Genomic DNA, 16,785 nt, shown 5'->3' with positions numbered 1-16,785 from the left:
ACAATACAATACAGGGCCTTTTACTGATTTATGTGAATTATATAAAAATACATGTATGTAATCTTTAGTTCAATTTAGTAATGCTTGCTGTTTTTGACTTCTGCAAGCAGTTTAATGCTGTAGTAATTTCATTGTTAAGCTTTAGCTGGAAACACAAGAGTTAAACACCCAACAGAAAATGATCCAATCAGGATTTTTATTGCTCAAATAGATCCAGCAAAGTGAACTCTCCCATTGGTTGTGGCTGCAGAAGCTGAACTGAAGGCCTAAAGTGACAAATTGTCCATTAACATAATTAGGAGGTCAGTGGAATCATCCAATCAGTTTAATGTAAAGTGGGTGGGTCCATTTTTAAGAGAAAAAAAGTCACTCTAGACCTTCTGGAAGATATGATGCTTTAAACAGCCCCTTTATTTTTAATCAATCAATCAATCAACCTTTATTTAACCTCAGAGAACATTGAGGGTAACCCTCATGCACTATGTTGCATAGCTGATACAGGTAAAGGGATTGATGACGTGTGAGAACATATCAAATAGTGAAAGTAAATTCAGTTCAACATTAATAATAAAAATACAGCAGAAAATATAAAACGATAATTAAAATGTAGCTAAAATGTAAAAGTTAATTAAATCAAATTAAATCAAAATAAAATAAAAGGAGGATGAGATCAAAAATTGAACTAAAAATGAATTAAAATGACTAAAGCAACAATAAAATAATCATAATTAAAATGAGAATAAGAGTATTCACAAATAAATAATAAAATAATGAAGGAAAAAAATGAATATATAATGCAGGCAGAGTGGAGGTGGTTAGAGAGTAAAGGTTTAAAATGACTGAGTGACCGTCCAGCTCGCTGGTCCTCTGGAACCAAAGACAGACTGCTTCTCACAGCGAGGTAAGAATGACTGTCGTTGTGCAGCCCTGTGGTGACCTGAATTACCATCAGTCACTCACTGCTGGAACACAGCTGGTGGGACGGGTTAGAAACGGCCCACCAATTCCCCTCGAGGCCACCACATGTGTTGTTGCCAGGCATCCACTCTGTGAAGGCCAGGATGCAATTTGGCAACTCTTAACTAGAACAGAGCCTGAGGGAGTGCAGTGCTTATTTCTTGTAATAATGCTGCAACACGAAACTCAAAAACCTATTTTTGCTGATTCTGACTGTGTTCGGAACGTCTGCAGTGACGTTTCTTCAAAGGTGAATCATAGGGTGTTAATAGTGAGTCTGTGCTGCAGTAACAGCCTCTACTCTTCTGGGAAGGCTTTACACTAGATGTTGGAACATTGCTGTGAGCATCTGACTGAGCGTTAGTAAGGTCAGGCACTGATGTTGGATGGTCAGTTCCGGATCACTCCAACTCATCCCAAAGGTACTGGATGGAGCTCCATCACTCCAGAGAACACAGCCCAATGCTGGAGGGCTTTATACCCCTCTAGCCTACACTTGGCATTGGGCATTAAGCTCACCTTGTGACCTTAGGCTGCTTCAGAGCATCCCATTCTATTAGTCATTGCTTTTCTATGGAGACTATACAAGCTGTGTCAGCAGTAGGGAATCTTAAAGTAGCTGAACTGACCCATCAGAATGTCTGTGTGGACACTTTTGGTGTCTGAAGGCTCTTTAGCATTATCACTGGAACTTTGGCTTACAAATAAAGAGCTTTAACAGTTAGCATGCTGCTAACATCAGGCCTATGTCAGCACTCATTTGCCTCAAAGCACATGGAGATGTTCAGTGTCTCTAATGGACTTGATCATGTGGCTTCTGACGCTGCATGATACCCTGTTATCTATAAACATGGACTGAAGTACGTTAGCGTAAAGCTAAAAACAGTAGCAGCAGCCTGATTGTTGGGATATGAGCTGGCACACGAAACACACAAAGTAAGATAAAATGAAACGCATATTCAAATGTGTGCATTAATTAATAACGTCTCTGACAAACATATGCAGATTAGATGGTAATGCTGTGTTGTTTGCTGTATTTCTTCAAGCCAAACATCTTTATTTGGTATGAATATTTAACGAAAGCATTGCATGCTAATTTCTAGTGGCGTTTCTCTATAGGACATTGTACTGCACATTAAATGTTTATGCCATGTCACTAAACCTGCAGTAAAACCCTCAGACAAATAGAAATAGGCATTAATGTAGAGCTAAAAACAACCGGCAATGGGTTTAATCTAGTTTGTTTAGCATGTATGTCAGAGTAAAGCAGAACATGCGCGTCGCCATCCTTCACCAATTTCTTTTGGAGAAAATGTTCACTGGATGCACTGGAAAGCACCTGTTCTTAATTGGGGGACTCCCTGTTTTTGGTGGCCTGTTCCCGGCTGGAGCTGTCCCCGGAAGCGTCCCCATTTTTACTGGGAAAACACAGCGGTCCTAAGAAAGACCTGCAGCAGAGCAGACAGGCAGGCGTATCGTGGCCAGCAGAGGGGGCTGCTGCTCTCTACTGACCACTCCTACCACTCTCTTGCCTAGTTTTACAGAGCACTGCTGTGTAAAACACCACCAGAAGCTTGCAAGTGTCCAGAGAGTCCACAACATCACCACAAACGCCTTTTCAGGACACAAGGTCACCCAGGGGTTAAAGTAGGGTTGGAGTTACGGAACTGAAACGCCTACCAGGTGATCAGGCGGCTCTGATTTGAATGGTCATACAATCTTCTTGAATGTAGCCACCATGAGATCCACAAAGAGAGCATCACTTTAATCTACGTCACTTTTTCAGCCTCCATATACGACATACACATATCCTGATAGCAGCGTGTCTGTCTGTCCAGATCTGGAGCTGCTCAGGGGTGAGTTTAGGGTCTGGATATTTGGCTGCAGCCACAGGGCTTTTGTCTGTAGCCATGGATCTTTTCACTGCCAAAATATTTAACATGAATATGAATATGAATTATGGGCTCATACAGCCACTGAATCTTTAGTGGTGAATGTATCTCTTCCTCAATCCCTGCCTGAGCTGCTAGACTTAATCACTTATGAGGCCCCTTTTACTGAGTGACTTTATTTCTAAAAAGTGATGAGTGACAAATGGGAAAAAATATAAACTTTTAATATTACTACTGTAATATATTCCCATACATTCTGACTCTTTACCCTTGCCATCGACTGAGCAGATGTTCTCTGTGCCGAGTGAAAGGAGTGGCTCTATTTAGAACCAAGAGTTCAATATAGAACCATGTTATGCCTAAATGGTCCTCTGTGATGGTTCTTCAGATTGATGGAGAGTGTGTTGTATATGCACCAAAAGGGTTCTGCTGTTGTTACGATGTCAAGCCTTTAACAATACAGGGACCGTTTTTGGTGCTGTATAGAACCATTTTCAAAAAGGTTCTATATGGATCCAAATACAACCCCTTCGCCATCAATCTGAAGAACGATTTTACCTTGCAGAGAACAATTTAACTGGGGATTGGCTGCTGGATATAGAATACAGAACCATTAATTTTTGCTAAAGAACCATCTCTTTTAAAAGTATAAGGAAATGCCTGGGAAACCTGTTCTAGGGTCTGTACATACATTATATTCCAAAATTGGCATTTGCTCATCTGGCTTCACACGCATATGAACCTGAGTGACATCCCATTCTTAATCCATAGGGTTTAATATGATGTCAGCCCACCCTTTGCAGCTATAACAGCTTCAACTCTTCTGGGAAGGCTTTCCACAAGGGTTAGGAGTGTTTATGGGAATTTCTGACCGTTCTTCCAGAAGCGCATTTGTGAGGTCAGACACTGATGTTGGACGAGAAGGCCTGGCTCACAGTCTCCGCTCTAATTCATCCCAAAGGTGTTCTATGGGGTTGAGGTCAGGACTCTGTGCAGGCCAGTCAAGTTCTTCCACTCCAAACTCGCTCATCCACGTCTTTATGGACCTGCTTTGTGCACTGGTGTGCAGTCATGTTGGAACAGGAAGGGGCCGTCCCCAAACTGTTCCCACAAAGTTGGGAGCGTGAAATTGTCCAAAATCTCTTGGTGCTGAAGCTTTAAGAGTTCCTTTCACTGGAACTAAGGGGTCGAGCCCAACTCCTGAAAAACACCCCCACATCATGATCCCCCCTCCACCAAACTTTACACTTGGCACAATGCAGTCAGACAAGCACCGTCTCCTGGCAACCGCCAAAACCCAGACTCAGAAGCGTGATTGGTCATTCCAGAGAACTCGTGTCCACTGCTCTAGAGTCCAGCGGCGGCACTTTACTCCACTGCATTCCACGCTTTGCATTGCGCTTGGTGATGTAAGGCTTGGATGCAGCTGCTCGGCCATGGAAACCCATTCCATGAAGCTCTCTACGCTGTTCTTGAGCTGATCTGAAGGCCACATGAAGTTTGGAGGTCTGTAGTGATCGACTCTGCAGAACGTTGCTGACCTCTGCGCACTATGCCCCTCAGCATCCGCTGACAGTTCACTGTGGAATATTTAGTAGTGAGGAAATTTCACGACTGGACTTGCTGCACAGGTGGCGTCCGATCAGGGTACCACGCTGGAATTCACTGAGCTCCTGAGAGCGACCCATTCTTTCACTAATGTCTGTAGAAGCAGTCTGCAGGCCGAGGGGCTCGGCTTTATACACCTGTGGCCATGGAAGTGACTGGAACACCTGGATTCAGTGATGTGGATGGGTCACTGAATACTTCTGGAAATATAATGTATATCAGACCAGAGTGAATGAAAAGTGATTAAAAGTGTGTGTCCACCTGACGTCCTGTTTTCACCACCTTCAGTTTGAGATGCTGCATCTCTTTGTTTGTGTCCATTTTCTGGGGTTTCTGACCTCATTCTCCTTTTCAATTAGAGAGAGACACGCCTGAGCGGATATGAATCAGGAAATTGATCGGACTCTGGATGCTGGTGGTTCCTGCTCTCATGGAATATCTAATGGCTTCAACACCAGATTTCTTTGAGAGAAGAAGTATTGAACCTTCATGTGATAGAAACACCCATTTATATGCATTTCTTTCTCGGCCCAGTGGTTTTGTATGTTTTAAAGCTTTCCAAGTAAATGTTTTCCCAAATAGTTTTTTGGAATGTACTCAAAGTAAATAGTAGGTTACTGATATAATCAATAATGACAGCTTTGATCGTTCACTCTCAGAAATAAAGGTGCTAAACTGTCTCTGGGTCAATTCCCCTCTTGTCACTGGGGTGGGATCCTCAAGGCTCCATCTAAGTACCTTTAGTCAGGGAACATAACTGAACCATAATTCACTGAAATGATCTGTTCTAAGCTGGACTGACTCCACACACCCCGCCCCGCCTCGCCTCCAGGCTTTTACTCTACTGTTCTGTTTTAAAACATTCGGTTATGGAAAGGAACAAATACAAACTTTTCACCTGGAAAAACTGATTTAAGGTTCACAATCGGAGCTTAAAACCACTGTAGAAACTTAGTACATTTATACAGTGAAGTGTGTGTGTTTACATCCATCTTTATGTTTATCATTTGCATCAGAAAACAAATCTCTATGAACATGTCGTTGACTTTGCTGATAAAAATATATATATAGCTGCAGTAATTATGCCACTTAACTGCACATTTGAATTTATTTTACTAATATGTTTTTATTTATATAGATAAATTATCTCAGGAGGATAAGCAGCTTATACGATGAATGAATTAATGATATTTACACTGACATATTATTTGTTTGCCTCGTCTATTTCCCCTGTATGTGCTTCATTCATGCTTTGATGGTATTTGCTAAACTTCTATCCTGATTAAATTAATTAAATATGAATTATTTATTATTTCTGGTATACAAAATGTTATGATTATAGAAGCCAGATGTTCAGAAATGGCCCTGAATCTAAATAAATAAAGGAATCCCTGCTGGTGGTGTCAAGCAGCCTCTATTCCACGGTCAGGCCTAAACACGCCGCAGTGCCTCAGTCATTCCGCGTTACTCTGGCGCCCCCTGCAGCTTCATTCCGAGAAGGACACAGAAACGCGTGAGGAGATGTAGTTTGTCCCTCCACAGCTGTGGTAGTGGTTCAGAATGGCTGCCCCCGTGTTGGTGAGTGAGTTCTTCATTCTTCCATCGTTTTTCTTTCTGTTCTCAGCTTTAGCGCCTCTATTTATTACAGTGGCTGTGTTAGAGCTGAGCTCAATCGCAGGCTTTAACTGTTAAACCAGAGCAGCGACTGGGCGAGGAGCTGTTTCGGGCTGATTCAGGAAATTCAGTATCGCGATATTTTCCAAATTTAGACGAGACGATATTTCAGCTTCGTTCATGAAAGAAGTAGCTTAGCATTAAACGCTGAAATTCTCATTAATAAAATGCTCTAATTATCAAGTGAAAAGAACATTAGAAGATTCTGCATCTGTTGTGTAAATTTACTTAAAAATGCATTAACAAAATTAACGGATACACATTTATTCCTCGATCTCGCCAGATGATGCCATTTACTACAGAATCAGGGACTTTTATTTTGTCATAGTATCGCAGAACTCTGTCTATTCTCTTTCTCTCTCTCTCTCTCTCTCTCTCTCTCTCTCTCTCTCTCTCTCTCTCTCTCTCTCTCTGATCAGCTGCTTCAAATAAATTAAAAATAAAGAAATTGATTCTGTATGAAGTGTTCATTCTGATTATTTAAGGAATTTATCACAGTAAATAAAATCTAAACTGGATAAGTTGCAGCTGTTGGTGATTATTTCAATTGTATGAATGTTCTGTAACAGAATCAGTGAATTTGGACGCTGTAAATATGAGTTACTGAGTGTGTTTACGTGCACTTAATCTGATAACTGCAGAAAATCAGACTGTGTCAGTAACGGGTTCAGTGTGTTTACACTTAATAATCTGATAACTGCAGAAAATCAGATTGTGTCAGTAACTGGTTCAGTGTGTTTACACTTAATAATCTGATAACTGCAGAAAATCAGATTGTGTCAGTAACTGGTTCAGTGTGTTTACACTTAATAATCTGATAACTGCAGAAAATCAGACTCTGTCAGTAACTGGTTCAGTGTGTTTACACTTAATAATCTGATAACTGCAGAAAATCAGACTCTGTCAGTAACTGGTTCAGTGTGTTTACACTTAATAATCTGATAACTGCAGAAAATCAGACTCTGTCAGTAACTGGTTCAGTGTGTTTACACTTAATAATCTGATAACTGCAGAAAATCAGACTGTGTCAGTAACGGGTTCAGCGTGTTTACACTTAATAATCTGATAACTGCAGAAAATCAGATTGTGTCAGTAACTGGTTCAGTGTGTTTACACTTAATAATCTGATAACTGCAGAAAATCAGATTGTGGCAGTAACTGGTTCAGTGTGTTTACTCTTAATAATCTGATAACTGCAGAAAATCAGATTGTGTCAGTAACTGGTTCAGTGTTTACACTTAATAATCTGATAACTGCAGAAAATCAGATTGTGGCAGTAACTGGTTCAGTGTGTTTACACTTAATAATCTGATAACTGCAGAAAATCAGACTGTGTCAGTAACGGGTTCAGCGTGTTTACACTTAATAATCTGATAACTGCAGAAAATCTGATTGTGTCAGTAACTGGTTCAGTGTGTTTACACTTAATAATCTGATAACTGCAGAAAATCAGACTGTGTCAGTAACTGGTTCAGTGTGTTTACACTTAATAATCTGATAACTGCAGAAAATCAGACTGTGTCAGTAACTGGTTCAGTGTGTTTACACTTAATAATCTGATAACAGCAGAAAATCAGACTGTGTCAGTTACTGGTTCAGCGTGTTTACACTTAATAATCTGATAACTGCAGTAAATCAGATTGTGTCAGTTACTGGTTCAGTGTGTTTACACTTAATAATCTGATCTGAAATCTCAAATAAAAATTCAGTCTCAGAAAGAAGCTGCTCATTTTTTAACTTTATGCTAATGTACTTCAGTCCATAGTAACAGTGCGGTAGATGGGGTAATAGATATGCTGGTAGCACAGTGCTAATTGGTGGGCTATAGGCTACATGACTTGTTAGCTACATTAGCTTTATAGCTCCAGTATAAAACAGAGGAAGCAGACATCGAACACTGTCTCAGCCGATCAACTGTATTTGGTTTTTGGTGTCAGAGGGGAAAACTGGGGAAATTCAATTAGTTTCCAAACTATGGCTTTAATTTGTCTCTTCCCTCTGTCCATCTGTCCTGTCAGTGCCAGATGAGACGGCGGTGTCCAGTCGTGGCGTACCTCTCTGTGGTCAGAAGAGAATACGCTTCCAGTCCTCCGTCTCCTCCCTCTCTCTTCAGCAGGTTCCTTTTCCAGCTCAACCAGCACTTCCATGATGTAGAACATCTCATCAACTGGAGCAGCTGGCTGAGGAACCGAGTGGTTAGACGTAAGAACGTGTAAGTGTTGCAGTTCTCAGATATTATTTTCTGTTATCGCCTAGTAATATAAGATTTATGGAAGCCTAACATCACGTACGATTCCATTTCTGGCAACAGTAAGTCAAAAATTTGAGATACTGAAATAATTGCTGAAGTTATTTTCTCAAAATATTGATTTAATATCAATGTCATAATGTCTTTCTAGAAAAAGTAAATATTTGGAGATAAGTGAATATTTTGAGAAAAGATGTTAGTATTTTTTTTTTTAATCAGTAATTTGAGAAGTCATTGTTTTTGGAAAAATTAGTCAGTATTAAGTCTAATTAATTAATTAAGTCTATTAATGACTATTAATAAATAATTATTTTGCAAAAACAAATAATTATCGTGAGATACAAAGTTGATATTTTGAGACAACAGGCCATTATTTTTGAGATATTATGTCAGTATTTTAAGAAAACGGCATTATTTTGAGACACTAAGTCAATAGTTTGACACACTGCTGCCAGTAGCAATACAGTGGCCACTACTTACTTACCGGCCACTTTATCAGAAACCCCTTCCTTGTAGAACCACCTTCCTGGTGTGTAATTAGAGTCTGTAGCTCATCTGCTGATGTATGGTTTGTGTTAGCCTTTGTCTAGACCTTTTTTAATGGTCAGTTTCTGACCACAGGATCACTGCTGGCTGGACAGCGTTGGTTAGCGGACTGTGTTTAGCTTCGCAGCCACAGAGGTATTTAAAAATACGCTCAGACCAACACAGCACCCACCCTATCAGCATCACTGCTGTAACAGTGGTCCATCACCTAAGTAATATCTGGTCAGTGGTGGTCCTGGTGGTCCTGGGGTGTGGGGTAGTGGGGTGGCTCATAAACTGCAGTATCAGATAAGCTACAGTCTGTAACTATGCACCTAATATGGTGACTGTTTCTGATAAAATGGCCATTTAGTGTAGGTAACTTCATTTTGCCTGGTAGTGTTTAAAGAGGATCTCGCTTCATTATCAAATGATGGATTTAGATCTGTGGAGCTTTTTGCTCCGTTGTGTTTAGTGATGTTCTCTCTATTGCAGGTTCTATGGCTACACGCAGAAGAGGTTTGGAGTCAACGTGGCAGCAGCTTATTATATCCTGGGTCTGGGAGGAGGCTTCAGGTACAGTGACTCTTACAACAAAGCTATATTCTGATGTATTGAACATTACTGTAAAATATCACATAATATATTTTAATATATTAATTATATCACACATTGGGCTGCTTATACAGTGCACTTGTTAAAGGGTGATCTACAATCCTGTGTAATTAGATGGTTAAGATGTAAACAGAGTCATTTGGAGCGGTTTGGTGTGAAACGCTCTGTTCTAGACAAACTTACAGTCAGAATAATTCACAGTGGTGATGATAGGAACCAGACGTCCACCTCTAAAAGCTCCCTCACAGAAAGTTCCTACATGAAATGGCTATGAATTCACTGCCTGAAGACTGAGACGCTGTTTTATGATAGATTTGAGAAGATTTTGACCTTAAACTCCATTCATGGTGGAGGGATATATTATATGCAGGGCGCTGTGAGGCAAAATAGTCCCCAAACAAAACTTACTATTTCAGGTTTTCCACTATTTTCCATCATCAACATTCCATATAAACTCAGAAGACTCGTGTAGGTTCTCTGGTGGTTCTGGATAGTAAATAAAATGTCTATATCTGTGTTGTAGTCATGGCGACCCCTGGTTCCTATCACCACCACTGTAAAGACATCTCAACCACTATGTTTACATCTCACTCACTGGATTGGGGTAGAAAATGTGAAAAATTGGTGTCAATTTCCATCCATACCTTTTTTTTCTCAACTTGACTGCTGTAATGCTTTTTTTCATAGGATGTCCTTTAAGAACAACAAACAACTTGAGCAAAATGCAGGAGAACATGTTACCAATAAACATTCATCCGTTTTTAAAAGAAAAAAAACAGTTAAAAATAGATTACGTTAACATTTAACTAAGAAACCTTTTTGTTTGCCTTGTTTTTACTTGAATATTACCTTTTTTTTACTATAATGTTACTTGCTAGTTGTATTTTTATTTATACTTTTATCTTGTGCATCTGAATTTAATCATTATTAATATACCCCCCCCTTTTTTTCTATTGCTTTTATTTGTTGCGTTTTTATTATTTGTGTTTTGTTTTTGATTCTTTTTCTCTGCTTTGAATTGTGAAGTGCACTGAGCTGCATTTTTAATGTATGAAAGGTGCCACATATATAAAGTTATTATTTAAGATCATCATTAATTCCCCCGAAAGCCACTGCAGTGGTTCCAGGACTGTCACTTGATGCTGATGCGAACACGTTTGATGGGACGTTATGACTGTTGTTTTCCACGACCCTGTGGTCTGCAGATTTGCAGGTCACTCGGATTGGTTTCGACCTGACTCGAGGGGGAAATTTAGCTACGACTTCCTCAACACACCCAACTCGACTATTGAGGAGATCGACCTAAGCAGGACGCTCATTAACCACGCTGGACTGGAAAACATTGGTAAGCCTGACGTCACACAGTGGAAGATGCACGCAGCTCACTTACCATACAAAAAAATATAAGGCAGTGACCAAATTCTTCAAGATATCAAAATTCTGTTTGCATCTACATCTCAAATCATTACAAATCTGAGTAGCATGTAATAAACAATTTAATATTTAAATGGTTCTTTGAAATGGATGGAGAATGTGTTGTACATGGTAGCATAAAACGGGTTCTGCTGTTATGTCAAGCTTGTACAAGAAGGATTTTTGGTGCTATAGAACCACATACAACACATTATCCATCAATCAAAGAACTTCTATATAGAGGTTCTAAATAGAACCATTGCCTTTATTAAATAACCCTTGAAGAACCATCTTTTTTTAAGCATATAGGGTGTCCTAAATATAACAGCATATAATTGCAGCAATGAGCAAAAAACTAAATACTACTAAATACTAAATTATTTTGATTTTCTATTAATATTGGCCTGTTTCACAATGTGCTGCACTACAATCCCCAGCATGCACTGCAATGTAATGCTGTAAACAACTGTCTATGGGACTACAACACAAGACAATGGGATAACAACACAATACATAAACAAATCTTCAGAAGACGTGTTTGTCGTAATTTTTATGAAGTTTACAATACGCTGGAGGGACGTCAAGCCTGGTCTTCTCAGCTGCAACAGTGCGGTATGGTAGCAGTGCACTGCCCAGTGGTGGACGAAGTACACAAATCATGTAGTTGAGTTAAAGTCGAGACCCCCAAGGTAAAATATTCCTCCAGTAAAAGTAGAAGTTCCTCCCTTTAGACCTCCACTTGAGTAAAAGTACTAAAGTATTCCCCTTCAAATGTACTTAAGTATAAAGTAAAAGTACTAAAAGAGGAATTCTGGCTCTGATGTCCTGTTATCATTTTTATAACCAGACTGGCTTCATGAACTCATTTCAGGTGAAAGTCCTCCAGCGTCTCTCTTGGTAAACCAGTCTTTTAATAGAACGTCATTAATTAGTGACGCTGACGTCTATTAAAATGATCAGAAGCACAAAACACTGAAGGTAAACAGTTTCCATCAGGGAGAACCGAGTGGCTCTGAAATCACTTTTTACACACAAGCAAAGTTTCAGTTTCAGATTTATTTACAACTTAGTTCCAAGTTTAAGTTGAATAAAAACTGGCTTTAAACTCAGGATCACAGATGAGCTCCTTTACTATGTTGATCTGTAGGCGTCTGTTCATAAACATAAACCAGCCCAAACTCATTTACTATAAAATGAAATGGTGTTTGTAGAAATTCAGAAAAAAGCCGCGTCAGTCTCGACTGCATATGTGGACATATTTCTATATTGAGCTCTATTTACACAAAGTTAGGTTAGTTCATCATTTATGTTGAACAGACTCTCCCAAAGTTTTACGCTGCTGCGCTGACGTTGAACCGCGTGCTGCACTGGGTCGGTCTGACCAACAGGTCAAAACCAGCTCTAAACAAAGTGACCGCTGGGCCCTGATTGGTGCTCTGGCTTTGCGCTTCTTTCGTTTTGACATGTTATGTTTTTATACACACAGAAACCAAAAGGAACCACAGATTTCTCAAAATGTAGGAGGAAAAAGTCGGATATTAGACTCTGAAATGTAGTGGAGTGAAAGGAAAAAGTCGCCCAGAACGGAAAAACTTCAGTACAGATACCAAAAAACTACTTAAGTACAGAAAACAATTACATTTTCTTAGTTACTGTCCACCACTGGTGTTGCCTGGGTGTGATGATTTTTTTTTTCTGTGCAGTTAATTTCCAGTTTTACTTGGTTGTTTTTTGGTTTTAGTTGTTTTTAGATGACGTTGCTTTTTCCATGCGAGCCATAGCGATGCTCCAGTCATGTTCACCCTGAAGCAAGTTGAGGTTAAGGGACTTTTTCAGTTTGAAATGACCTTGTGTCCTTTAGAGTCATGACCAGTTTCCTTGGCCTCTGTTTTCCTTTCTGCAGTGAGTCAGAACGAGCTGCGCTCCCTCTCTCTGCAGGGCTGTCCGGAGGTGGATGACTGGTTCCTCGCTCGCTTGCATGTGTTTGGGGAGAGCCTGCAGTGGTTAGACCTGTCCCACTGTCCTCACATCACTGTAGGCGGCCTGGCTGCACTGCAGCACCTCCGGTAACCTGACCTGGCTACATTACAGACATGTAAACTAGAAATGATACTACATAGGATTTAGTGCAGAAGCGGTGATGAGTAATGTTTGTTATTTAAAGGACTCTCTTTATCTAAGCTCAGCGTTGTGTTGTGAAAACATTTCAAACATTTCAATCTTCAGGAAGCTGCGACGGCTGGACGTCTCCTCCCTCCCACGACTGCAGAACCCTGGTTTGGTGCGCATCCTTCTGGAGGAGATGCTGCCCCACTGCGAGGTCATTGGAGCAGATTATGAACAGGGACTTATCCTCACCGACAACGTAGAGGAAGCTGAGCCAGTGAGGCACAAATAGTTGCCTCAAACAGAAAAATCCAAATGTGGTGATGGGACTGTGGACACTGTAAATCACGTCCTCTCCCTGTGGATATACAACCTACTTTATGAAATCAAGCAGTTGACAGTTAATCACATTTCGGGGACAGTCTGAAGTGCTTAACGTGGCTTAATATGCTAAAACAATCATGCAGGAAACCAAACTTCTCACATTTACTGGCCATAAAAATTCTCTCATGCCAAAAGAACAAAACTGCAATCCACAGACAAAGCAGTTGTTTTTACTTTAGTCTTTTTACTGCTTAATGTGGGTCAAAGGGTCTTTTAAAGGGTCACTCTGGCTTAAAACTAGGGCTAATCTCCTGTTAGCTGTATGGGTGGGGCTAAACTGCTGTAGGCTGTATGGGTGGGGCTAAACTACTGTAGGCTGAATGGGTGGGGCTAAACTGCTGTAGGCTGAATGGGTGGGCTAAACTGTTGTGTGGGTGGGGCTAAACTGTTGTAGGCTGAATGGGTGGGGCTAAACTGCTGTAGGCTGTATGGGTGGGGCTAAACTCCTGTAGGCTGTATGGGTCTGGCCAAACTGCTGTAGTCTGTATAGGTGGGGCTAAACTGTTGTGTGGGTGGGGCTAAACTGTTGTAGGCTGAATGGGTGGGGCTAAACTGCTGTAGGCTGTATGGGTGGGGCTAAACTCCTGTAGGCTGTATGGGTCTGGCCAAACTGCTGTAGTCTGTATAGGTGGGGCTAAACTGTTGTGTGGGTGGGGCTAAACTGTTGTAGGCTGAATGGGTGGGGCTAAACTGCTGTAGGCTGTATGGGTGGGGCTAAACTGCTGAAGGCTGTATGGGTGGGGCTAAACGGCTGTAGCCTGAATGGGTGGGGCTAAACGACTGTAGCCTGAATGGGTGGGGCTAAACGGCTGTAGCCTGAATGGGTGGGGCTAAACGACTGTAGCCTGAATGGGTGGGGCTAAACGGCTGAAGCCTGAATGGGTGGGGCTAAACGGCTGAAGCCTGAATGGGTGGGGCTAAACGGCTGAAGCCTGAATGGGTGGGGCTAAACGACTGTAGGCTGAATGGGTGGGGCTAAACGGCTGTAGGCTGAATGGGTGGGGCTAAACGGCTGTAGGCTGAATGGGTGGGGCTAAACGGCTGTAGGCTGAATGGGTGGGGCTAAACGGCTGTCGGCTGAATGGGTGGGGCTAAACTACTGTCAGCTGGATGGGTGGGGCTAAACGGCTGTAGCCTGAAACGGTAGGGTAAACTGCTGTAGCCTGAAAGGGTGGGGCTAAATGGCTGTAAGCTGAATGGGAGGACATGTGAAAATGCAGTATGTGTGTTTTTATGACATCAAAAATACAGTGAATTCAAAATGAGCTGATTTTGCTGTTTAGTTTCCAGCAGTGTTTATTTTTAGCAATGATTACATGCCACATCAAAACATTTCTTTTAAAAAAAGTGATAAAATATGGGTTTTCCATGATATGAGCCCTTAAATGTAGTAAAACGGTGACCTTACTGCTCATCATCACTGTCTGCTGGCCAAAGGATGACAGAGCTTTGAAGCTTTTTCTTCTCCATTAAAATCCACTGTAAAGAAACAGTAACATATTAATATTCAAAAGCTCTAACTGTGTTAAGAGGTCATATAGCAGTAGGCAGAATCTATGACCAATAACGTGATAGAAATTTGATATGTGTAGTTCATTTATATACATTTAGCTGCACTGCTGTTTTGATATATTGGGTTTTGTTGGAGATCTTGGAAGCAAAATTCATCACTTTGTTTTGGGATAACAGTTGTGTTTATTTGGCATGAGACAGTGTTTATGGCTATTAGGATGTGAGATACATTTGATGTTGTTTTGTCATTGTTTTCATACATCAGTCCACATTAAGCTTTAAGCATTTTAGAATGTTCTGTATTCCTGCAGTCTGATGAAAACGGAGTGCAATAGCATTGAATGTGCATTTTAGGAGCTGATGTTATTCTGTGTCTTTAACTGAAGTGTATTGCGCATTATACAAAAGTTCCGGCCATGCAAGCTAAGAGTTATGAGGCGTTCTAACTGTGCTGGTATTTCCCCATAACATCACAGGCTTTTCACAAACACTGTATCACTCCGCTGAGACGCCGTTGCTAAGCAACGATTTTGACAGTTGTAGGAGACGCTCAGGCCATTTGAACATTTTTACTTCTTACTTTTCCAGAAACAGAAAACGGACACTTTTAAGATCACATTAGACCGATTTGGTCAGACTCTGAATATGAGATGACACTAAATTGGTCTGTAGAGCTGGAGAACAAACTGCCGGCTGTGCTGCGAGTGGGTGGAGTTGCTGCTCGTTAAGGAGCTATAATTTGGAGGAAGGAACTGAACATTAAAACATTAAACGGCCAGTTTATTCATTTCTCACTCTTTATTTATACATACTATTTATTATTTATTTAACTGTTGTATTAAAGCAGTAGAACACTCAAGGAGGGAGTTATCACCAATAACATCACGGCTGGGATGATCTACGGCGACCAAATCACAGCCGTGATGTTATTTTGCAATAACACACTCCCTCTGTGATCTGTTGCTCAATTGAACACCTGCACACCTTTCTTTGTGACATTATTTGTGATTTAAAAATAGCTATTTAAAATGTACCTACAGTGTGCATTGTTGGATTTGACATGTGGTTCTTTGTAGGGTCAAAAAAAGGTTCTCCAGTTGTTACAATGTCAAGCTTGTAGCTGTAAACCGAACCCATTGTAGTGCTATATTAAGACATTTACATGTATTTGGTTCTATATAGTACCAGAAGGGTTCTATTGTTATGATGTTGAGCTTGTAACAATAGCAGAGCCCTCTTTGGTACTGTATAGAACCAAATACATGTGCATAGTTCTTAATAGTGCCAAAACACTGGAGACTGTTCTTACACTGTAAAGCCTGTAGCAGTAACAGAACCCTTTATGGTGCTTTATAGAATCATGTACATGTATTTACATATAAATAAATGTATGTACATATAAATAGAACCATTCCCTTTACTGAAGAAGTATCAAGAGTACAGGTAGGGGCCTCCTCTGCTTTGGTCTGGTTGTATGAAGTCTGTGCAGGTGTCAGATCTAATTAGGAGAGTGTGGTAAATCCTATAATCCTCATTATGGAAGTGTGTGAATGTTGGATCTGGTGCCAGGCAGACCATGATGCGGGAAATGAGGAATAACGGCTCGTAGACGAGGTAGAGGTTTTTCTTTGCAGTCCCAAATTAATTTTTGGGTGCGGGGGCTTAGGGTGTTTGGGCACTTCTCCAACATTACCAAAATATAGCGAAGATACGAAGTGATTAATTAAGTATTTAGGATGTAAACAGGCTCATTTAGAGTGGTTTGGTCTGAAATGCTGCGTTCTACAGAAACTGTTCACAGTGGTGGTGATAGGGACCAGACGTCCACCTCTAAGAGCTCCTTCACAGAAA

General features: G+C 40.7%; 2 protein-coding genes and 1 long non-coding RNA gene across 4 annotated transcripts in view; 2 read left to right on the top strand and 1 right to left on the bottom strand.

Moving 5' to 3' along the window:
• The first annotated feature begins 5,998 nt into the window (after window positions 1-5,998).
• On the top strand, window positions 5,999-14,116 carry si:ch1073-228b5.2 (distal membrane arm assembly complex 2). Its single transcript, XM_017723521.2, has 6 exons — window positions 5,999-6,035; window positions 8,150-8,343; window positions 9,400-9,480; window positions 10,725-10,864; window positions 12,836-12,998; window positions 13,159-14,116. Exons 1-6 carry the CDS (start codon window positions 6,018-6,020, stop codon window positions 13,328-13,330), a joined length of 768 nt encoding a protein of 255 aa, XP_017579010.1. The 5' UTR covers window positions 5,999-6,017; the 3' UTR covers window positions 13,331-14,116.
• The window catches only part of LOC119261601, a 4,579-nt gene continuing 1,053 nt past the window's right edge, over window positions 13,260-16,785 (bottom strand). Inside the window, exons 2-3 of one of the 2 annotated variants that reach the window (XR_005129098.1) lie at window positions 14,831-14,901; window positions 13,260-13,396 (exon numbers count right to left, since the gene is read on the bottom strand). This is a non-coding gene — a long non-coding RNA (uncharacterized LOC119261601). Of the gene's footprint in view, window positions 13,397-14,825; window positions 14,902-16,785 lie in introns of both variants that reach the window. The other variant, XR_005129099.1, reaches the window with a different exon arrangement.
• The window catches only part of sirt2 (sirtuin 2 (silent mating type information regulation 2, homolog) 2 (S. cerevisiae)), a 20,074-nt gene continuing 19,788 nt past the window's right edge, over window positions 16,500-16,785 (top strand). The window contains exon 1 of the mRNA XM_017723520.2: window positions 16,500-16,548. The gene's annotated coding sequence lies outside the window, so the exon portion shown is untranslated. The remainder of the gene's footprint in view (window positions 16,549-16,785) is intronic.

This window comes from Pygocentrus nattereri, chromosome 19, assembly GCF_015220715.1.
Source record: "Pygocentrus nattereri isolate fPygNat1 chromosome 19, fPygNat1.pri, whole genome shotgun sequence".
Classification (NCBI taxonomy): domain Eukaryota; kingdom Metazoa; phylum Chordata; class Actinopteri; order Characiformes; family Serrasalmidae; genus Pygocentrus; species Pygocentrus nattereri.
This window is presented reverse-complemented; position numbering and strand designations above follow the sequence as displayed.